Raw genomic sequence first — 24714 nt, forward strand, 5'->3', positions numbered from 1 at the left:
CGAATAAACAGGAGTTTGTAGTTAGCTCAGGATTAAGGTTAAGTTACCTAGGTCATCATTGTGAAATAGTCAGTCTTAAATAGTAAACAACGTTATAAAGTAGGAGTGACTTATTTCTTAGTTCGATCTTGCACAAACTCATTGCACAGGACACTCTCACTTCTTATGTCAATACATGTACGAATCAAGATCACTTCATTTATAACACTTTACAATTTCTTGTAACAACTACAAAGTGGGCCGCAACCGATAGTGTTACCAGAATAAGGCACCCAACCTTATTCATATACTATAGATCATTTAGACTATTTACTTGAACCTGATCCACTCTTATATCTCCACATAAAGTTCAAGTACTCATGTAATAGTCATGGATTTTTTAGTTTATTGGATTTATTTCTAAAAACGAAATAAGCACTTCATATATTCAATACAACTTTATTGAATCAAACTTCAATAACAACTTTATTGAATTTATTAAAATAAGTTTATTGTTTATAAACCATGAGTTTTAGGACATAAAACCCAACAAGTAGATGATATGCTGATTTGCTATTATTTGGTATCAATATTTTATTTTTCAACAATTAGTGTTTATTTTATAATATTTGATATTTTGGTATCTCGATTGGTTGTTTTTTACTTGAATGATTTTATCTCCTTGGTTCTTATTGATTTCTTATTAAAAGGAGAATGCTTGATTTTAGGGGGAGTATAAACATTTATATCTTTTTATATATGAATTTCATGTTTGAATGAAATTGATTTCCTTATTTCTTTATTGTTGTGTGCCCCTCTTATGCATATTGTTTATACTTTTAGGAGGAATTATTGTCTATGTTTTGAAAATTTATTTGATATTTCTACCCTCCAAATGAATTATGTGCTAATGTCCTTTTGTCCCTTATTAAGGTGAGTGTACAATTGATTTCAAAAGGGGGAGAAATTTGTGAAATTAGTCTTAAATAAAATTAAACTAAACTTGGTTGATTCTTTATGATACCTCTAGAATTTACAATGTTGTTGCTTGTTATATTTTTTATATAAAGCATTTTGATAGGATAAATGAAAAATTATGTATTCATGATTTTAGGATAAACATTCATGTCATTATATTGTTTTTATTGTCCTTTTTTGATTAATTTCAAAGGGGGAGAGGTAATAAGAAAAATGAAAGATGTCGTTATTGAATATACTCTTTGTATTCAAGTGAATTGAAATTATATGTGTGTTGATTATGCATCAAAAACATATTTCATATCACACACCTATTTGAATTCCATTTTTCTTGACTTCTTTGTGATCATAAAAAATGAGGAGATTGTTGACTTTTTGGTCCCTAATCTTAAATTAATTAATTAATTAATAATTTGGTTATAACAAACTAACACACACACATACACGCGCACGCACGCATACGGTGAACAATCTACTCTTCAGGTTTAGGGTGTAAATCTATTCTCCAAGAGAGTTTTTTTTCACATTGTTCTTAATTTCCAAATTCATTGTAAAGGTTGCTCTTGATCCTTAAAAAGAGTGGTTGTAATGGTTTGATCTTCAACCGTGGAAAGGATCAAGTTCATTCTTGCTCAAAAAAAAAAAAGGAACATTATTACGGTTCGACTTTAAGCTGTGGAAAGAGTCAAGTTCGTAGTGACATACCTAAGAGGAGCTTGAGAAGTGGATGTAGGCCGAGTTATGCTGAACCACTATAAAAATTTTCAGTGTTAATTTCTTTTATCTCACTCCTACTTTAATTTTGCAATTAATGTGTTATTTATTTTTGAAGTTAATTACTCATATTTGTATATTTTGATTAGTAGTTCTTAAATTTCTACATTCTCATCAATCTTGTTATTAGAATCAAATTGGATACTTTAAAGTAGTATTATGAATTTCTTGATTATTTTGAGTTGAATTTATTTACATGAATTGATTGTGTCTAAGTTACTTGTTAACAAAGTTTGTTAATTTATCTAATTGGACCCACATTAGTAAAAAGTTTTAATTAGTTCGATTAAACCCTATTCACCCCTCTCTAGGGTTTCCATACCGGTCTTACAAATTTTTGTCTCCCTCATTCTCTTTCCTCCATTTTTCAAATACCCATAAGTTTTCATCTTCTTCAATTTCTCTCAATCTTTGAAACCCTATTTTTGAGATCTTTTCGGCCAAATCCTCTCTCAAATCTTCAATTTTGTCAGGCCAACCTTCTTAGGTCCTCACTGATGACCACACTGCCAAGCAGAGGACGGCAAACAAGCTGGCAAAAATAAACAACAAATGACAGATTGACGATGAACGATGAACGATATCGCAAGCGAAGGATGATGACGAATGATAGCTTCTCGGACGATGGACGAATGATGACACCTTCTCATATCCTCACCAGTGACTCAGACGACAAACAATGAAACGTGGAGGATGACTGGACGACGGGTGGCGAGTAGATCTGTTGGACAAATGCGAACTCGACTGGACGACAGATGACAAGTAGATTTGGACTATGAACGACGGACTTGGTGAGCAGATTTGGAATCGGCGGACTTTATTTTTTTAACTCTATGTATGATATATACAATGATTTATATAAATTTTTTTATGATATATGTTATGATTTATGTTGAAAATTGAGACCATTTGTGATTTATATCTTGTCATATATATGGAATATGATATATAGTGTGATTCATATTGAACATTAAGTATCAAAACTTTCGAATGACACAACTACCTATTTGAGTACATTTATACTTCAATATACTACTTAGAATATTTGCAAACATATATTACAACGTTCTAAGATATATTTAAAAATAACCATAATCCACCACAAAAACCAACAAGTTGTTGAAATTTTGGGTACATATCAAATATATTTACTAGTAAATTTCATATATTAGTTAGAATATTTGCCAATTTTCAAAGGTATATTTAAAAACAACATGAATCCGCTAGAAAAACAAGTTGTTCGATACGTGAAATGCGTTAAATGAAAAATAAAACATATTAAATGTATTTTCTCTCTCCAATTAAAAAATGGAAAAAAAAACATATTAAATGCATTTTCTCACCATAATAAATACATTTTCTAGAGAGTTTTGTAAATATGGAAATATACATAAAAAAGGGATATAAAATAAATAGAAAAAGGGTAAAGTGGACCAAAATTAACACTAGAATCATTCTTTGAAAAATTTTATATAACCCAAAGATGTTTTGTTATGTAAAAGTGTCTAAAATATTGATTTAATAATTGCATGGGCATCAACATTTGATCAATAATTCATTTTTGAAAAATTGAGAGTAGTTAAAAATGGGTAGAAGTCGGGGGAATAAGCTGTGTATGACATGACTTCTCCAAGTGCCAAAAAGCTCAAAGAAAAAACAATCACTTTCGTAAAATAAAAACAGATTTTCGCTGCTGTTCAAAGGATTTTGAGATCCACATCGGAACTCGGTAATAATTGGGCAAAAATGGCTTCAACATTCTTCTTCAACACATGATTCAGATCTCTCCCATAAGCCCTAATTCTACCTCATTCGATCTCTATCCTCTTTTGATCCTTCATTCCAGCTCTCAATCCAAGTCTACATTAAGGAACACAGCAAGATGTATATGGCATATGGATGGCCCCAGGTCATCCCTCTCGAATCTGCCCTTTGCCCATCTTCTCAGCAGATCATATACCTTAAGGTCGTCAATCGTTTACTCCTCGTTGTTTCTCCCACTCATCTCGAGCTCTGGAGCTCAGCCCAGGTACCAATTCATCTGTTAGTTTACGTAATTACGTTCATGTTTGTCAATTGAAGAATTTTTGGTCCACAGTCCACTGGACCTGACGGAGCGGTTTCTGCTTTCGACATTTGATTGCTATGCTTATGTTTGTGAATTTATATGATGGCTATGCTGGTTACGGTTTCTGCTCATTTTTTGGTTTTGGTAATGGGAATTGTGAATTTTGGATTTTGACATTGGAATATATCTGGCTTTGTCTGGACCTCAGCATAGAATAAGATTGGGGAAGTACAAGCGGGATTCGGATTCAGTGCAGAGGGAAGGAGAGAATATGCAGGCCGTGTGGAGTCCTGATACCAAATTAATTGCCATTCTTGTAAGTGTTTCGCCTATTTTGAATATATATATGTTTCCTTTTCTATTCTAAATTGATTCGGGGTGAATATCTCTTGCGTAAATTGTAATGCCATTGTTAGTTAACTTAGGTTCTGTATTTTTGTTATGTGCAATTAGGAGCTTAGCTACCTTTGGTCCCTTTTTCTTTACATGTCCAACCAGCACCTGTTAATTTAATGTACACATTAGTGTCACATTATGATTTTTTTTTTTTTTGGTGAAATAAACATTTTATTGATGAATGAAATTGAGGGAGAACCCCAAACACCAAAAGGTGATTACATAAGGGAGTGACAATTACTGACTAAAAAAGATAAGCTAAAATGAGTGAAAAGGTGCATTGTTTACACCAAGAAAAACTGATAGGCAAAACCAAATCCATAAAACAATTAAAAGAGGAAAAAGGGTCACTAAATAGCCATCTATTCCTTTTGCCCCAAAAACTCCAAAAGAAGGCACGCATGAGAGCTAGCCAAACCATCTTTTTAGTACCACCAAAAGGATGAGCCACCAATAAAGAAGCCAAAGCATCACAGATGTAAACTACCATCTAAAATCTGGAAAAACAATATCCAAAAAACTAGCAGGAAAAGGACAATGCAAAAACAAATGGATCGTAGTTTCAACAGTAGTAATGGCACCTCAGCTAAGCTCTCAAAGAAAGATTTTAATCTTTTTAAGATAATTGTCTTTCCATATCATTGAATAAAGATCATACATAATTGAATCCATTGGGCCCACCAAAACAGCCATAAGAGATTTAACAGTAAAACCTGAAGATGGATCAAGCGACTGCATCCAAGAATCAGAAAAGGAATACAAGCTGATAGAAGCCAAGTGATGTGATCAAGAGGCCCATTCCAAAAATCTCCAACTCAGTAAGATTACGACGTAAGTTTAAATCCCAAACATCGGTATATGAAATCCACACAGTAGCCACAGTAGCCACTGACTGCTGTGCAATATGAAAAAAGTAAAAACCTTGGATATGTCGTTGAAAGAACACCACAACTAAGCCAAAGGCCATGCCAACAAGATGTAGCAACACCATCACAAAGTTGATGACGAGCACAAGTAGTAACTGAACCAATAAACTGACAAATAAACCTCCAAGGAGCTTTAGAAGAAATATGAGGGATAGATGTAGGCCAAATACAATTAGAGGAATAATACCTAGCCACTATAATATTTCTCCATAAAGCATTACGCTCAGATAAGAATTGCCAAGTCCATTTTGCAAGAAGAGCAGAATTATGATGCTTAATGTTTCTAATACCAAGGCCACCCAAAAAAGCTGAAAACGCTGAGTCACATTATGATATTTTATAAAGAAAGCATTTGTAGAGCTCATGTTAATAGCATATGGAGGGACTTAAGCCTGCATGTTGAGAATGGTGCTTCGAATGGATTTTGGTTGAGGTTATATCCATCCAATCTGTAATTAGATATCCTCAGATATGATGTTATTGCTTTATTTGCATATTGGGCTTTTATTATATTGAGAATATAGGATCGTTTTTTATTTTTATTTTTATATATATATATATATTTAATTTTTGACTTGTATACAACATAGATATCTGATTATGGCTATTATGGCATGATTAAGGTTTTGGAGAAGCTAAAATACTTCTGGCCTTTCATATTTAAACCTCACTTTTTTATATTTTTTTTTGTCCATCTTTGAATTTGCTCGTGTAAGCACTTAATTTATCTTTGTAATTATTAGTTTGGATAGGAGTCTGTTTCTTAGTTAGTGTTAAAACTCCTTTTGGTGGGCTGATTTCTTTGTATGGTTGTATATTATTTCCTTTTTCTCAATGAGAGTTCAGTTTCTCATTCAAAGACATGGAGAAAAGATTGTGTTACTTATTATTGTGTTTAGAATAAGCTTAAACAATGCAGATGTTTAATTCTTTTACTTAAATATTTCGCTTTTTCAATCTCATGATATAATTTTTCTTGCAGACATCATCTTTCTTTCTCCACATCTTTAAGGTTCAATTCACAGATAGAAAGATACACATTGGAGGAAAACAGCCCTCTGGTTTATCTTTTGCCATCATCTCTTTGGTTCTTAGTGAGCAGGTGCCTTTTGCAGCGAGGGAATTGACAGTGTATGCACTCTTCTAATTTTGAAAACAGGGCTATCTCTTGTTTTTGATGCAACTGAGTTGCCATTCTTGCTAAAGAGAAACCATTTAGCACACTTTGGAACTTGGCAAAAGTTTTGTTGTGTTTTATGTCGAATGATTTAAATCCTCAATTTGGCAATGATAGACTTTCATTAATGAAGGAGGTACAATTGAGAGGTGGAGAAAAATTCCAACTGTATCAGATCAAGCTTCATTCTTGAAAGATGCATCTATATAGTTTCAACCAATCACACTAAGTATGGCCAAAGGCCCATAGGTTCATTTCCGCCATCAATCTTGTTTATCTCCATGAGTAAGCTGCACTGCAAAACTTATTCAAGATATCACTACGATGGGAATATTTTGTCGATGGCATGATATTTAAACATGTTGCTCAGTGGAAAGGATTTCTGAAGACCGATGAATAAGCTGGATATTTAAATTCCCAACCAAACTCTTGCAAGGTTTACTTTATTAAGATTAAAAAAATTAGCAAGGGTTCTTTCTTCAATGAAGTCATTAGCATTATTCTTCTTGTAGTTACAGACCAAGCTAAGTGCTAGATCTGTTTTAGGAACTTGATTTTTCAGATGATTCTAAGAAATGGAGGTTAAGTGAGTAGATGCAAAGTAATCAATCACGGAGGATTCGAAAATAATATATGAGTCTAGATTATTCCTGTATTTGATGTTTACAAAATAAATACAATCTCACGTAGGATAGCTACATTATTCTGGGGACTAAAATAGGGAGTCAAATACTAAAGATGGTTGGATTTATTATGCTTTGTTTTTCTTTTTCTTTGACTTGGTGTATTCTTGCTAAACCGTTTAGTATCAGAGTCCTTTGATCATTGTGGTTTGGGATGCCTTTTTATAAGCCCACTGGCTTGTAGAGGGTGGTTTCTATCCTTGCTTTTTAGTATAGTGTTTGGTGTTATGGAATGTTTTCGTCACATATAGTACTTCATTCTATTTATACCAATTTTAGATATTTAAACTAGTATTCCTAGCTTTAAGGACCAGTTTCAATAACTTAGGGTTCTTTTTCTAGTAGCTTCTTGGTATATCGAAAATCCATATTTGAAAAAGATTTTTTAATTGTAGTTTAAGCAAGTAGATTTCTTAGTTAAGGTTGGTTCATTTGTATGGCTGCTGTTATGTTTCCTGTATAAAAAAGTATAGCCTTAATTACTTGTTGAATACATATTTATGTTAAGATTTGTGGACATCTAACATAAATATGTAACTGCTTTCAATAGCTTTATTGGATCCGCTAGGTGCTAGAGTGGAATCTAAAGTTTTCTTTTCCTTCTCTCTTTTCGACTTTTATAACTGCTTTCTTCTGTGAAGAGTAAGCTATAATGTGATGAAGACTTCAGTAGCCACCATACCTATTGAAAGTCTTAAATATCTAACATTGACCTAGGATTATCCTCATAAATTTTCTCTCTATTCTCCTGGATCATTTTACAGTTAGAGTGACTTTTGATGAAGCTAAAGCAAATTGTTGTATCTAACTTGAGGTTAAAACATGAGAAAGAGTAGTTTTAAGCAATAACCTTACACACTAAGAAAGGAGAAACAAAAAGTAACTCCTTTGTATTGAGGCTTCTTTCCTTGCTTTCGTAATTTTATACATCAATGAAATTATTTTTTTTTATCAAAAAAGGGGAAGATTTCCCCTTCAAATGTCTTCCCATCTCAATAATAGTTATTCTTCTCTTTCTTCAATGAAAAAATGTATTTGTCAGATTAGTGAATTGCTTTAACAAAAGATGTGATCACATGATAGCAGGCATTGAGACTTGGTTTCTAAAAACTTTCATAAGTCTGGAACCCGATCACCAGAATGCTGTCGATAGGCAATGTAATTTACAATCCACACTTCTAGATGTAGAAGTGTTTCACCAATATCCTTAAATGGAATGACAACTGTGGAATAGTTGCATCCCTTTTTCTTTTGAACTAACTTATAAGAATTCAATGTTAGTTATATTAGTATCTACTAATTCATGTATATATATGTGTGTATGATATCTATATTTTATTTATCAATTTTGAATTTTACATTGTTTTTGCAGTAGCAATATTGTAAGTGACAGCAAGCATATGTTGATTGGGCTTTCTAGTGGTTCTTTGTACAGTATATCCTGGAAGGGAGAGGTAATGTAAAGGTTTTCTTGGAAAGCTATCAAATATTTTTCAAATTCATTCTCATATGCGTAGTTTTGCCAATCATCAGGTCCTATACGCTGAATTGCTATTATCTTTCCCTTGTCTTTTATCTGTCTTTCTTCTGATTACATATCTTTCTTCTGATTACATTTCTTAAACAGTTCTATGGGGCCTTTGATATTGATCTTCATCCTTGTGATCACAATGAAATTGGCCTACCTTCTCTTCCTCTGGATAATGGTCTTGCTTATAAAAGTTCTCCAAGGATTCTCAAGAACAATCATGATGTCCGCCAAAAGTCTGTTATCATAAAGTTGGACCTTTGTCTACCTCTGAGGATGCTCCTTGTGCTTTATTCTGATGGAAAGTTAGTGCAATGTTCTGTAAGCAAGAAAGGCTTAAAGTACACTGATGCTATTAAGGCTGAAAAAACACTTGGTACTGTAGATGCTGTGTGTACATCGGTAGCTTCAAACCAACAAATTCTTGCAGTTGGCACCAGAAGAGGGGTTGTTGAATTATATGATCTGGCAGATTCTGCCTCCCTCTTTCGTTCTGTTTCTTTGCATGACTGGGGGTAAGCCTGGAGTTATCTTTTTCCAGAACAAAGAAATTGTACCGTCAAGAACCAATGTCAATTTCTGTAGGGTATCAGGATTAAAACTTTCTTTGCTAGTAAAATTTGTTAATTACTTTAAGGATGGAGTCTCCTTTAATGTTGCTGGTTTAACGGCCATGAATTTGAGGGATTCAAGAATGTCTTTGCTCACACTAATTCATTGTATCTAAGATGATTTTGACATCATGCAGATATTCTGTAGAGGACACTGGTTATGTTAGTTGCATTGCCTGGACACCAGATAATTCTGCTTTTGCAGTTGGGTGGAAATTAAGAGGGCTAGCTGTATGGTCCATTTCTGGTTGCCGTTTGATGTCAACTATCCGCCAAGTTGGTTTAAGTTCTGTGTCGTCTCCAATGGTTAAGCCAAACCAAGACTGCAAATATGAACCTTTAATTAGTGGTACTTCGCTGATCCAGTGGGATGAATATGGTTATAAGATTTATGCTGTCGAGGAAAAAACATCAGAAAGAATACTTGCATTTTCTTTTGGGAAATGTTGCCTTAACAGAGGTGTTTCTCGCACAACACACGTACGGCAAATTATATATGGTGATGATCGAATCCTCATTGTGCAATCAGAAGATAGTGATGAACTTAAAATGCTTAATGTTAACCTTCCGGTAGGCATTCAGATAACCAGCTAGTTTAATTGGTTATTTGTTTTTATATTTGTATCTCTGACAACATTTATCTTGATCCAGGTCTCTTATATTTCTCAAAATTGGCCTATTCAACATGTTGCAGCTAGCGAGGATGGTATGTATTTAGCAGTTGCTGGCCTACATGGTCTAATCTTATATGATATTCGGTTGAAAAAGTGGCGCGTATTTGGGGATATTACTCAAGAACAAAAAATTCAGTGTGAAGGTTTATTATGGATGGGGAAGATTATAGTGGTTTGCAACTACACTGAATCTTCTAACATGTAAGAAACCTTTTAAAACTACTCTCTTCTTCTGGCCACAACTAATTCATATTGAAATTTCAGTTTTCCGCCTCCAGTATCATTGCCTTGCTTAAATGGGCTATTAGGAGTTACTCAATTGTATGGCTATATTTTTTAGGCAGGAGCATTCACCATGCTCTTGTTTGATTTTTGTGTTCGGCTATAATTTTTATGGGTAGACAATCTTATGTATAAATTTTGTTATACTTATTTGTATCTTGAGCACATATTTATGTTCATTTTTAATCCTGATTAATCCATTTTAGGTACGAGTTACTTTTCTTCCCAAGGTATCACCTTGACCAGAGTTCATTACTGTGTCGGAAACCACTGCCTGGCAAACCTGTGGTGATGGATGTAAATCAAGAATATATACTAGTCACCTATCGACCATTTGATGTTCACATTTTCCATTTGACATTACTTGGTGAATTGACGTTATCTAGTACCCCAGAATTACAGGTAAAAGAAGACTTTAAACTGCTTTGATTTGAGAATTTCTTCGAGAATGGTAGTACTTGCCCGATGTGCTTTCTTCTCAAGTGTTCGGTTGCCCTTGAGTGACAACACTTCGATTACTTAATTCTTCATTCATTTTTTAAGTGATAAAATGACAAACAGCTTTCTACAGTAAGAGAATTGTCAATTATGACTGCAAAGAGCCATCCAGCATCAATGCGATTTGTTCCTGAACAATTCCCAAGGGAAGGCATTTCAAACAGTCATGTCTCTTCTTCTACTATGTTAGTTCGAGAGCCTGCAAGGTATTTGTCAACATGTTATGTAAACTGGTATTCTTCATTTGATATACTTCTAAGAGGATTGATGTGTTTTGCTAGATGTTTGATTTTGAGAGCAAATGGAGAGCTTTCTCTTTTGGATTTAGATGACGGGCGAGAAAGGGAGCTTACTGACTCTGTTGAGTTATTCTGGGTCACCTGTGGTCATTCGGAGGACAAAACGAATCTAATTGAGGAAGTTTCTTGGTTAGATTATGGTCATCGAGGACTTCAGGTGAAGGATGCTTGAAGTTTCTAATATTTATCAATATTTGTGTGTAAATATTAGCTGTTAATATTGTAGTCTTTATTTGTCCGTATTGTTTTCTTATGCTGTAGTGGGCCTTTCCCCTAAATGGGTGTTCAACATAAGATGTAAAGCAGATGGTAGTATTGAGAGATACACAACTAGTAACTAAAAGCTTCACTCAAACCTATAAAATTGTTATTAGGAAACATTCGTTCTTGCTAAAATTAATACTATCAAAATTCTTTTGTCTCTCACATCTAATTCTGAGTGGTCTATCCTCCAACTTGATGTGAAAATTATTTTTCTCAATGACGATCTTGAGGAAAAAGTTTTTATGTACCTAGCACTAGGTTTTGAAAAGGAATTTGAGTACAACAAAGTGTTGCTACTAAAGAATTCTCTTTAGGCCTTATATTTATTTTTTTGAGGGTATATGGATAAAATAGTTGGTTCTAGTGAGTGGTTTAGGTAGGTTGGCAACGTCGTGTCTAGTTATGAAAGTGCTATCTTTAGAAATATCCACCTCTGTTTATTGTTCTTTTGTTGGAGGAAATCTAGTTATATGGTGAAGCAAAAAAAAAAAAAAAAAAAAGGAAAAAGAAAAAGTGGTGGCGATGGAGTAGTGATGAGGCAGAGTTTAGAGTTTTATCCCATAAAATTTGTGAGGGTATATGAATAAAAAAGATACTTGAAGAATGGAAATTTCCTCAAACTAAACCTGTGTGGATTTTTTGTGACAATAAAGGTTGTCAATATTTATTGTTCATAATCCAATTCTTCATTATAGAACAATACACACATTTATAAAGTGGAGATTGACACAAGTGTAATATGTACTTCCAAAGATAAAAGCAAATTGCTAATGTGCTTACTAAGGGTCTTTCAAAGAAGCAATTTGACAAAGGACTAGAAAAACTGACTATGGAAGGAATCTTTGTAGTCTTTATAAATATTTGTGTAGATATTCTTTTAGAACTCAAAGACACAAATGTACAACATATAGAACGTATATTGTTCAAGTAAGGTTGTATTTGTGTGTAGATGTTAGTTGTTAAACATTTAGTCTTTATTGTACCTTATGTTGTAGTGGAACTTTCTTGCACATTTTTGAATAACATAAAATTTTACCCCAAAATTTGTAGGGGATTTTCTTCTGTACTCTTATCAGTTCTTATTTGGTGCACTTAATTTTTCTCGTCTCTTATTTGGGATTGGCTGATATTTATTCTGGTTGGAAGCTTTTTACAGGTTTGGTATCCTTCTCCGGGCGTCGACTCCTTTAAGCAGGAAGATTTCTTGCAGGTATGTGCCTGTGACTACTAAATTATTAATAATGACGTAGTTGTGCCTTGTAATTTCCTAAGCAACGCAAGAAAATTAAGTGTTATTCTTTCTGGTTCTTCACAAATATTTCCCATTTTGTAAGATTCTTCCAACTCTATTTGTTCATTTGAGGTTACTGTATGCTCTACTTTTTTCTTTCTCTACAAACAAATCCTCGACAGTTGGGAAGCGTTGATGATTTAGTTCTTTTGGCAGTTTTGGCACCTTGCCAATCTGCCCTTAGGTTGTTCATTTTGTGAGTATTATAGTCCATTGTTTCTTATAAAGAAAAAAGAGAGAATTTATGAGTCCTATTCTTAAAGATTGATGCATAACATTTTGGTTTAGATATTCTGTCATCTCTTTACTGGCCCTTCTGTTTGACTGGTTCAGATATCCTTGTACTTCAATTTAATATTGAAAAAAAAGTTTCTTTAGACTTTGTACAAGGTGGTTGTTTTTGCTGCTTTAAATTTATGTATGAGAAAACGTAATCGTTAGGTTAACCTCAGTAATCTAAATGCAAAATAGTTGTAGAACGTTCCCTGACTTGTTTAAGTTATAAACTTGCTTGTAGCTGGATCCAGAGTTGGAATTTGATCGGGAGGTATACCCACTTGGACTTCTCCCAAATGCTGGTGTTGTTGTAGGTGTATCTCAAAGAATGTCATTTTCTGCAAGCACAGAATTTCCATGTTTTGAGCCATCACCTCAAGCTCAGACCATACTGCACTGCCTATTACGGCATCTTCTACAGGTAGCTCATCGTTCTTCTCATGTTATTGAAGCTTCCTCGAGTCCAATGGTTCCAGAATGCATGGAATTGGGGACTGTATCTTATAACTTGGTACTTTCAGGCTTCAGCTTCCTCAAAGGAACAAATTGAATATTACCTAGAATTGTAACTATATTGATGGTTCTAACTTCATTATCTCGCTTTTACTAAATATGAAGCTAATCAGACATACTGTTTGAACCTATCTAACATTGTTGGTAGTGGGTGAGAGAACACAAGCCAAGGGAAATACTGACTATGCCCACAGTTACTAACTTGCGCCCACTTTTATAACAAACTCTCATGCCACTCAAGTTCCCGATACATGATTTCCCTTCCTCTTCCTAACCCCTTTTCCCAGTATTCATCTTCTGAAATGCATCATCCGCCCCCCCGCCCACACCCCACCCCCCCCCACTTCTGAAGAAAGAACTTCCATTGGAAGGAAAAGAAGAAAATAAACTTCATCCTAACAAAACTCTCTTCCAGTCAGAGTGCATTTGTAAAGTTCTTTCTTGTTTATACCCTATCATTATCTCCTGGCTTTGTCAGTGTGTTCCAGTTGTATTGCTTTTTATCTTGTAGGTTATATCTAATAGTCTCTTGCTACTATATATCCAATATAGCTTTAAATCTTATTATGATTGGAAATCTGCCAGAGGGACAAAAGTGAGGAAGCTCTGAGGTTGGCACAGTTATCAGCAGAGAAGCCTCACTTTTCTCATTGTCTAGAATGGCTTCTTTTTACAGTTTTTGATGCAGAAATATCCAGGTATTTATGTCCTTAGGAAAGGAATTAATTCAATTCATGTATTCCTTCTTTATACCATTTAGATTTTCCTTGTATAAATTTATCCTCCAAAGCTGTTATCTTGTAGTTTCAATTTTTCAGTACATTTATTCTTATTTTGTTAAATTTATAATAAATTTCCAGTTGTCAAATTCAGAAATGAACTTGACTTATTCCCATGATTTTGTGATATCGATGTGCATCTTCTCTTTTTCTACTTTTATATTTTCTCATAATCTGTAGCGCACTGTTTGAGGCAAATGGAATATTATTAGGCTACAAGTTTCTGGCTTGTCTAAATGTGAGAGGGTGCATAAAAGTTGTCACCTGGAAGTAACATATTTCTTTCAAGAAATTTGGTTAGGAACAGTTTTCTAAACACCTTCCCTTTTAAACCTCTAAGCAAAGAGACACTTAAAGAGAAAATATTAACCTGTGTTGGAAAAGTCATTTGGCAAGAAAAATTGATATGTTAGGTGATCACCTAGTTACATCCTACAATTTACCTTAACAACTAAATGTAGTAGAGTTAGATAGTTGTCTTGTGAGTATAGTTGCAAGGCTCGCAAGCTAGCTTAGATCAGACACTTAGATATCAAAAAGAAGTTGATATAACATGAGGAGAAGTTTTTAAAATAAGTTTTGAAAATAAAAAGAAATAGAAGAGGAAACACCTCAGGTCCTTTGTGTTGACTCAGGCACTTCTGGATGGAATTCAATTTTACCCGATTTCTAACCTTCAATTACTGTATTGTTTATAAAATTCAATGACGTAATTATGTCTGAGCGTGTAGTATTCACTTTAACGTTGAACTTTACATCATGAATCGTGATTTTGATTGTAGGCAAAATGTGAACAAGAACCAAAATTCAGCTGCTAAACATGCAAACAACAAGCTTTCACTTTTGGAGAAGACATGTGAGCTGATAAAGAATTTCTCCGAGTATCTTGATGTAGTTGTAAGTGTTGCAAGAAAAACTGATGCTCGACATTGGGCCGATTTGTTCTCAGCTGCCGGAAGATCAACAGAGTACAATTTTTATACTGTTTACACATTGGTTTCTTGTACTCAATGCTTTCAATACAAGATAAATGCATGCAGAATTCCGTGCATAGGTGATAAGACATTTTTGTTGGCATTTACTAATGATTTCAATACCTAGAACCTGGGCCTGCTCGACTATAGTTTCTCTATACCCTGCATTTTCTGGATGGGAGTAGGACCGGGGCACCTAGACTTTAGCTAAGACATTTTTGAAACATGATTCATTAACTTATAGTTTTATTGGTTTGCATGTAAAAGATATAGTTTAGGAACATCTAAATAGGAAGCTAATTGTGGTATACTGACTAATGAATGGACTTGAAAAGGGATAGAGGAAGGCACTTAATTGTTAAAAGTGCACATATTCTTGAATTTATTTTAGTTATCTCTTGTTTATAATTCTTCCACAGATGTATTGAGACTTCAATCTTGAAAGGAATAAAAAATTTCGTTTACTTTTGGAGGAAGAAGACTTCCTGCTGTACTAAGTTTTCCTTTGATCTATGTGAAGGAAAACGTGCAAATATCTATGATGGATTTGTTAATGCTTTATAAGAATGTCGACAGTGTGTAGTCTTAATTGTCTTTTCTCATTCTCTGATATGTAAAATTTTATATGTGTTTATTAATTAATTAATTGCTTAATTTTACCTGGAAACTAAGAATATTTCTTATATTATTGTCTAAAAGTAATATGAAAAGTTGATGTTTCCATATGCAGATTGTTCTCTTCGATTAATTGAATCCTGATAAAATCAGACAGCTTTTACCAAAATTTTCTGAGCATGTGGACTTCTATTAACAAGTCTTTCATTCAAAAGCTACCAGTTTTCATATATCTAAAGATTTCTTAAAAATAATTAACTTGTGTGCATCTTTCTTATTATTTTATTTCATGGCATTTGGCCACTTTGTTACTTCAATCAAATGTGTGGCTATGGCATATGCACTTTTTAATGTACTCATGTCATACACTTTGCCACCTCATATCTTTTGACTGTTTTACTAATTGTTATATTCCTTTTATAAGTGGTGTGTTATTTATTATTGACACTTTCAATTTTCAGGCTGTTTGAAGAATGCTTCCAACGGAGGTGGTATCGCACGGCAGCCTGCTACATACTTGTAAGAGATGGATTCCTTTTTCTGGAACAGGGTGAAGATCATAAAATAACTCAAAATTGTTAGAAATTACTTTGCTCACACATAATAAATCACGTTAAAGGATTCTTCTTTGAACTTTATCACATATATTTAGATCCCTAAGCCTGAGAGTCCAGAAGAATTTAATTTATTATCGGGTTTGAATTTTCATTTAGAATTGATGGAATTCTGTAGAAATAACTAGTGGCTCTATTAGATTATACGAAGACTAATAAGAAGTTTCTATACTCTGGAAACTCGTAGTTAGTTCTTTTGCTCAAGAACTAATTATTAAGGGGACGTTTGGGGAAATGAGTTAGTTATTAAAGTCCTAGGTTATTATAGTTGGGTTATGATAGTTTGTGTTTGGAGTGTAGATTATTTTAGTTTGGGTTATAATAGTTTTTGTTTGAGGTGTAAACTATTTTAGTTTGAGAAGAAAATAGTAAACAAGGTAGTAAATAATAAAAAATGATGAATGTAAAATAGTAAAAACTGTAGTAAATAGGTAATATTGTAGCAAATGGGAATTTTGTAATAGCGTTGACTGTAGTTAATTGGAAGTTTTGAAATAGTTTTTACTGTAGCAAGAGGTGGTTATTATATTTTGATGATAACCTTTGCCCCAAACGTCCCATAAGTATGTTCTATTTGAGTTGCATAACATAAATCTATGCACAACCTAGTGAATTGAAGCGAAAAGCACATCTTGAAGATGGTGAGCAGCTTTTAGCCCCATGAAATATGGGCTATGGCCCAAACTTGAAGGTAACAGGATATATTTTATTTGAATATCACAGGTGATTGCAAAACTCGAAGGCCCCGCAGTTAGTCAATACTGTGCTTCACGCCTATTGCAGGCAACACTAGACGAGTCCTTGTATGAGCTTGCTGGAGAGCTGGTGATAATGAACATATTTTTGTTTCTCTTAATTGGGTATGCTAGTTTAATATCGTTGAGTTAATAATTTTCTTCCTATTGAAGGTGAGGTTTCTGCTGAGATCTGGAAGAGACTACGATCATGCATCGGCAGATTCAGACAAACTATCACCTCGATTCTTGGGCTATTTTCTTTTTCGTTCTAGCAGGAACCAAACCTTCGATAGAAGGTGATTTAATATATTGATGAGCTGTTTTGCACGTTTCAATGTTCTATCAATGAAATTTGTTTCCTGACCAAAAAAAAAAAAAAAAAAAAAAATGAAAATTCTCTTTGTAATGGAGTTAACTCACATTGTCTTCTTCATTTGCAGTTCATCATTCAAGGAGCCAAGCGCACATGTTACTTCTGTCAAAACCATTTTGGAAAGCCATGCTAGCTATTTGATGTCTGGGAAGGAATTATCAAAGCTTGTAGCATTTGTCAAAGGAACTCAGTTTGATTTAGTGGTGGGGAAAAGCTTTTTGTAGTACATTCTGAATAGTCAGGTTGATTTATATATATGAGAGTTTTGTTATAATTACAATGTTTTCAGGAATATCTCCAAAGGGAGAGATATGGAAGTGCTCGTTTAAAGGATTTTGCATCAGGGCTTGAACTAATTGGGGAGAAGGTAATATATATGGTCATCAAATTCTGAACTCTCATTTTTGGTATAAGAATTCTCAATTCTTTTCATTGTCACCAGTTTCAGTTATGTTACTTCCCTGGCAGAAACTGTCTTCTCGCTATCTTTCTATTATCACGTGAAATTAGTTGCTAATGAAATTAGTTCCCACTATATCCATAAAGTGATAACTTGATAAGGTTGTAATACTTATAAGACATTTCATATTTTGAGCTTCTTTGTGGAATTTTGTAACTTATTCTTTAATATTTTCATACATCATACAAGTTTTCAAATTTTAGGGTGGTTGGAATGTTCTTACTGTAGTGTTTATCTTTCTTGTCCAGCTTCGTATGGAAACACTTCAAAGCCGGTTGGATGCAGATTTCCTCTTGGCTCATATGTGCTCTGTTAAGTTTAAGGAATGGATTGTTGTTTTGGCCACTCTTCTAAGACGGTCTGAAGTACGCACTTTTTTGTTGACTACATTCGTACATATTAGGCAATTTCATCCATCGCTGTTTCATAAGATTTTAATTTAATAACCTTAGTTCAATTTGAGAAGTTAGGAAAATCCAAAGATAGTTTACGAGAGAAATTAAGGGACATATTTTCTTCGATCTATGAAACCAATTTACTTACTACATCTTGAAATAAAAGAATTCTCCATTTGAAGCCTTTGGTGCATTTTTATGTAACAGAGTCATAAAGTATCATTCTATCACACGTTTTTTTTTCTTTCGAAAGAAACTATCTGAAGCATTTTCTTCTCCAATAAAATGAGTAGAGCATGAAAGATAACACCACTTTGTGATGTGACTCAACTTATGAATATCACTGAAATTCATCAAATTGGTTTCTTGTTTAATCTTCAAAGGTGCTGTCTGATCTATTTCGGCATGATCTGCGGTTGTGGGAAGCGTATAAGAGCACCCTACAGGTAAATTTTGTTCTGAACTCTTACGACTGCTTGAAATCTTTCATGTTAATTGGAGTAATTGAAAGATAGACGGCTGAATACTATTCTGATAATGATATGTTTCATGTGCTCCCCAGTCATCATTTGTAGAGTATCACGATCTGCTTGAGGACTTAAACGAAAAACTTCTGTCAGCGGAAAAATTGGAGGTGTAATAGAGCAGATTAGCTTCTAACCATTGTTTCATCTTCATCGACCATCTGTCGCCAAATGAAATGGTCATTCATTTCCATTTCCATGTCCAATGGGATTATTTTGTTGGTTTTTGGTAACAGATCGCAGACCGATCGAAGCACATTTGATCGAGTGAGCATCAACATGTTAACAGAGAGGAAAGCAAAGTAGTAGTAATTGTCAATCGACCCCTTTCAACACAAGCATTAGATGACGGGTAGAGTTTCATTAAAATCTTCATGCTTATTCTAAACAGCCTGCAGGTTTGGGAGGAGGTTACATTTCTCTGCAAAAGCTGATAAATGCACTTTTTCTTTCTTCTCCTTATGATCCCAATTCAATCAATATTGTGTATATGGCTTTCTCCCCCTTTGTGAAGAGTATTCTTTTTTGGGGTTTGTTAGGTGAGGGTGGTTGAGTAATGTTGGCAAGGGAATCTGTAAAGTTACTGCAAGTGGTCACGTTGTAGGAAGTATTATTTCTGCAATATTCCTTATTTAAATATATTTTTTGGGGAAACTTGTAATAGTTTAGTGCTTAGAGCTTGTACTACTTAAATGTTGGTCATAAACTGTAAAATATTTGTAAAGGCAACCATGACAAATGGAGTTCTCTAGGAGGGGTTGCTTGAGTCGGTTATAATTAATATTTGAGGTTCATGTTAAGATATCGGGGTAAGAGTTTTTTAGCACTATTTATATCTCAATAAATAATCAATTCTTCAACCCACCAGGAAATTCTTTACCTTGTATTTTAGGATAAACTCTTTTGATTGGTCCTCTAGGGAAGGTTTTTCCTCACTTAGGTTATGATTGCAACTCATAAGATCATGAGAAGGATTACTGACATGGTAAGAATTGAAGGGTAATGTTGGGGGTGTTGAACCTTCGTTGGGTTGGAACACCTAAGGTCATATATAATTTTTTATAAGCCAAGAAATAATTCACATACACCAATAAGCATGCATTCACCGCAACAAATCAACCAAGTAGAGACTCAAAAACATGACAATCAAAGTCAGATTAATGTATACTCTAAGATCAGTCAAATCTTATAAATATTGAAAGAAATAAATAAATAAAAAAAAGGTCAAAAACTTGATGTCACGCAGAATAATATAGTGAAAATAGTTTTGGCCAAGTATTGTCTTCAAAGAGTTAGTTTGATAATTCTTTTAACTATTTTAGAAATAGTTCTAATTTTATTTAGGGGACCGTCTATAATGTAAATAAAGTAATCTAATCCTAAGGAAGCAAACAAAATGATGAATTGTGGGGATTTTCAATAAAGAGATGTCCTAGAGTATATATTTCATTAATGAATCTAAACTCAATTGCTTTCATTCTAGAATAAATTAACACATCTAGATCTAGAAGTCTTTTATCCGAAGGATCCATTTCGAGGTCAACCACTTAATTACTAATTCCTAATGTCTTGAAATTAGTCAAATAAGCAAAACACTAGAACCTTTCATCAACAATCGCTATTGTTATCCTATTATGTTGGTATATTCAAAAAATAATCTAGCACGCGTGATCTAACCTAAATCTTCTTGTTATAACAAGATTATAGATCAAGAAATAATTTACTTGTTGAGCAAACGATTAAAAACAATAAGCATAGATATGCAAAAAAGTACCCATGCTAATTGAAATTCAAGATCCACACAGAGTTTAGAAATAATCCAAAGAATTCACCTACACCTAGAACAATAGGAAAATTAGCCAAACATAGCTTTCATAAACTTAAAGGAAAATTAAAGATGAGAAGTATATAAATCATTATTTGACGATCCAATCCAGTCTCTGAGGTAGAATCGATTGTCAATTGCTTCCCATTGATTTTAGGTAATTCTACTCAAACCTCTCTCTCCCAACCTCCAAAACTGATACCAATGAAACAAATAAATTTTTTAATGATGGAAGTTATTGCAATGTCGCAAGGCAACGCCACGACGTTGTCTAAAAAACCCCCTCACGTGAGACTTGCCATGCTTTGTGGCCTTGGCCTTCTAGTGCCAAGGCTAGCATTGAGGCATTCTTTTTTCATCATTTTCGGCTCTTTTTGGCCTCTTGTCATACCATGGGACTATTTTTCCCATTCTAAGCCTATTTTCTTCAATTAATCTTCAAATTCCACTCAAATGCTCAATTCAATATTAAAACACATCAAATAACATATTTTAAGTACAAAAACCAATAAAAGCATCAGGCAAAGAAAACACTTTTTTGGGTGCTTTTCAACTATCTTGGCGTGAACCAAAGTTTTTGGTGAGAGGGACCCTCATACTTAGAGGGAACTTAAACTATTGGTTTGAAGGGTTACGTTCTTCTTATGAGACAAGGAAAGATTGTGGCTACAATTGAGAGGAAATCTCATGCTTAGGAGGGCCTAAGTTGTTGTTTACTAAAAGCTAGGTTGTTCATTAGTTTCAGGTTATTTTCAACAAATAAGTATTACATTGTAATTGCTTAACTTTACATTAGTGAAATCTCTTTCCTTTGGGCACACTGCTCCCTAGAGTAGGTGATATTGCACCGAACTAACCAATCTCCGTGTCTCTTTATTATTGTTTAATTACTGTTTGTTTTATACATTGTTATTTATCTTGTTACAATATGGTGTTTACTTGGGGTTCAACAAAGCCTACAACCTAAAAAATCTGACCAATCAAAGTCAAAGTATAAGAGTTGGATTGGGTTATAATGATTATAATTTGGGTTGGATTAGATTTAGTTCGTAGGAATCAACCAGTTTGGTTTGACTCTGGGGTAGAAGGAAAAAAAAAAAAATTATTAGTTCAAACTGAATCGAACCGGTCACCTCTGTCGATATATCTTTAGGTTTTCAATTGATTGAGAACAAAGATTAATAGAAGATGGGCGACTCTTGCATAAAGGAGCTTTCATAACATTGGGTGGAATCACCCTTGCGAAGATCTTCAATCGATGCCAATTCACTTTAAACGTATGGCTCGTCTCATTACTCATCATCAACAGCACCTTAAGGAAATATTTTAAAAACAACAAAGGGACCTGTCCATCTAGAACGAAGCTTACCAAACATGAGCTTTGGTGAGAATAAAACAAAAGAACCTTTTGGCCCACTTCAAACTATTTCTGAGCGATCATGTTGTCATTGAATAGTTTGGTTTTTTTTTTTCTCTTTATAGATTCTAGAATTCTCAAAAGCTTCAACTCTCATTTCTTCTAATTCTTGGAGATGTAGTAGTCCAGCTTCTCCAGTGGCTTCCAAATCTAAGTTGCACCTCTCATCGCCTTATGCCTTATGCTCGACATCTACGGTGACCTGGCCTAGTTAGCTTAAGGGAATAAACATCCAAAAATCAATCTTTTATTAAAGTGATAAATTGTTTCATACAACAAGGGGAAGACTCCTATTTCTAGAGTTGATTATAAACGAGGGTAAAAAAGAAATTTACTGGCTTTTTAACCCTTAATCCCAAATTAATTAATTATAATTAATTAACTAATTAATATTTTGATGATAACAAACCTGTTTTTTATTTATTGATAAATTGAGTATTTTGAAGTGTCTATTGCATAGAGCTCGGAACAACGGTTCCAACACATTTTGAATCACCTAAATTGGACGTCAAACGAAAAAGATATAGTTGAAATAAGCTTAATAGAAAAATCCTGAGCTGAAGACGTGGCAGAATTTTTCTCATCAAAGTGGATCAATTACAATGTGCCACTTGAAGCAATGGAGAAGTGACACATGGTGAACATTTGATTTTTGGATTGGTTTTAAAAAAAAATGAATTTAATATTATTTTATGTTTGTGTTACACATGGTGGTCATTTGTTTTTTGTTGGGTTTTAAAAGAAATGATTTTAAAACATATATATTATTATATTATTTTTTTTTTTGTGTCTAACGACTAGTTGAGTTTAAAACCTCCACCATTTATTTTTCATTTTCAAGATCCAATAGTCCAAATTAGATGTGGTTTTTAACAATTTTTCCTTTCTATTTAAACTCATTTTCTTCTCCAAATCATGACAAATTTTTTTATTATTTTCAATCCTTCATAACTCATTAAGCCACCATTGTTACTTTCTCTCCAAGCTTCAATTTTATTCTTTTCATCTTCTTTTTGAGAGAGATATTTTAAGTTGTGAGGATTGATTCATTGAGAGCTTTAATTTGTAAATCTACTCTTGGAGAGAGTTTTCCTCTTGATCTTGGAAAAAAAGTTGTAACGGTTTGATCCTTAATCGTTGAAAAGATCGGATTTGTTTTTGCATCTGAAAAAAGAACGTTATAACGACTCAACTCTAAGAGCTTGGGAAGTGGATATAGGCTGGTTGTGCTGAACCATTATAAAATTCTCGATATCAATTTCTCTATCCCTCAACTATTTAATTTTGCAATTAATTTGTTCTTAAATTTTATTGTTTGAAATTATTTGCAATTTTTGTTCTTAAATTTAATTGCTCATATATGTTTCTTTTGATTGGTAGTCCTTAAATTTATATATCATTTACCAATCCTTTTATTAGATTTAAAAATTGTGCTTTAAAGTGTGATGGTTAATTTCTTGTTTAATTCAAAGTGAAATTATTTATATAAATTTATTGTTTAAATTACTTGTTAGCAAAAAGTTTGCTAATTTGTTTAATTGGGCTCACATTAGTAAAAATTTTTAATTAGTTTGATCAAACCTTATTCACCCCTCTAGAGTTGCTATATACCAATCCTACAGAATTAACTTAGAATGTTACCTAATTACCTAATTAAACTCCATTCTTCTTGTATCATACGGGCAAGTGAGATGCCTTATCATAGACTAACCTATACGAGGACATACCAATAAATGTCTTGTAGGTGATATGGTATTCCTACAAAATATCGTCCAATCTAAGGCTCCAATCCTTCTTATTAAGGCTCACCTTCTTTTCTAAAATGATCTTTTTAAAAGTTCTTCAAACAAAGTCCAATAAAATTAGTAACCATTTACACAATTAATTTTATGAAGAATATGAAAAAGTTAAAAATTGACTCGCTTTCCCAAAAGTTCATGGAAAAATTGAAAAATTTCCTTTATTTATTTCTACATCTCAAATCAAAAGCTTGAGTCAGTTTATAATGAATTGGGTTGATGGTGCTCTCTAGACCATCCTCATCTCCATTAAGAATTGAGACGCAGTGAATATAAATTTTAAGATCATTATTTTTCTTTTCTGATTTTACATATCATTTATACTAGGGTTCAACAAACCCTATAGCCAAAAATATCGATCCGACCAACCCAACTTAAAATATACGAATTAGATTGAGTTGAGTTAGAATCGATTTTAATTTGGATTGAATTGAATAACTTCAAATTTGTAGGAATCCATCGGTTTGTCTTGGTTCTTGGGTTCAAGGAAAAAAGTTGTCGGTTCAATTCAAACTGAACTACTCACCTCTCTATAATTTTGATATTTGTTACTCTAACGCTATGCAATTTTTTTCTAGGAATTGGAGCTTTGTTTTCTATTAGATCTACGTTGTAATCCTCTATCTAACTTTAAAAATGTCACGCTTTCATTTTTTATAGAAAAAAATATAATATAATCGTTTCAGTCCCAATTATACTTCAATTAGAAATGATAATGAAAATTCATTTTTTTAATTATTTGATGCAACGTTGTTTATGAAAATTTTGAAATTGGATTCATTTTTATGACCGATCTATCAATTTTCTTTAATAAATGACATTAAGTGGGGTTATGGAAATTGATAATTAGAGGTAAAATGTAAAATTTGTGCAAAAGAAAAAAAAATTAAATTGAACTAAAAACATAAAGAGCAATTTAGAATTTTGAAACTAAAATCAAATTAGAATGTACAATTCAAAAGTTTTAGATTCAATACTAATTAAA

At 33.3% G+C, this 24714-nt stretch overlaps 1 protein-coding gene across 2 annotated transcripts; it reads left to right on the forward strand.

Moving 5' to 3' along the window:
• Positions 1 to 3309: 3309 nt before the first annotated feature.
• On the forward strand, positions 3310 to 19488 carry LOC120092996 (uncharacterized). 2 transcript variants are annotated; one of them, XM_039051283.2, is made up of 23 exons: positions 3310 to 3760; positions 4008 to 4115; positions 6104 to 6252; positions 8354 to 8435; positions 8609 to 9024; positions 9258 to 9690; positions 9772 to 9995; positions 10283 to 10478; positions 10638 to 10780; positions 10856 to 11030; positions 12294 to 12347; positions 12946 to 13125; positions 13803 to 13915; positions 14779 to 14964; positions 16047 to 16104; positions 16923 to 17024; positions 17108 to 17232; positions 17377 to 17512; positions 17599 to 17676; positions 18018 to 18134; positions 18548 to 18610; positions 18727 to 18798; positions 18925 to 19488. In XM_039051283.2, the coding sequence occupies exons 1-23, from the start codon at positions 3614 to 3616 to the stop codon at positions 18949 to 18951; spliced, it is 3384 nt and encodes a 1127-aa protein (XP_038907211.1). In that variant the 5' UTR covers positions 3310 to 3613; the 3' UTR covers positions 18952 to 19488. The 2 variants fall into 2 exon arrangements, with proteins under 2 accessions (XP_038907211.1, XP_038907212.1); XM_039051284.2 differs by having other exon boundaries at positions 3441 to 3760; positions 6104 to 6734.
• The last annotated feature ends 5226 nt before the right edge of the window (positions 19489 to 24714 follow it).

This window comes from Benincasa hispida, chromosome 12, assembly GCF_027475165.1.
Source record: "Benincasa hispida cultivar pf3 chromosome 12, pf3_genome.v1.1, whole genome shotgun sequence".
NCBI classification, from domain to species: domain Eukaryota; kingdom Viridiplantae; phylum Streptophyta; class Magnoliopsida; order Cucurbitales; family Cucurbitaceae; genus Benincasa; species Benincasa hispida.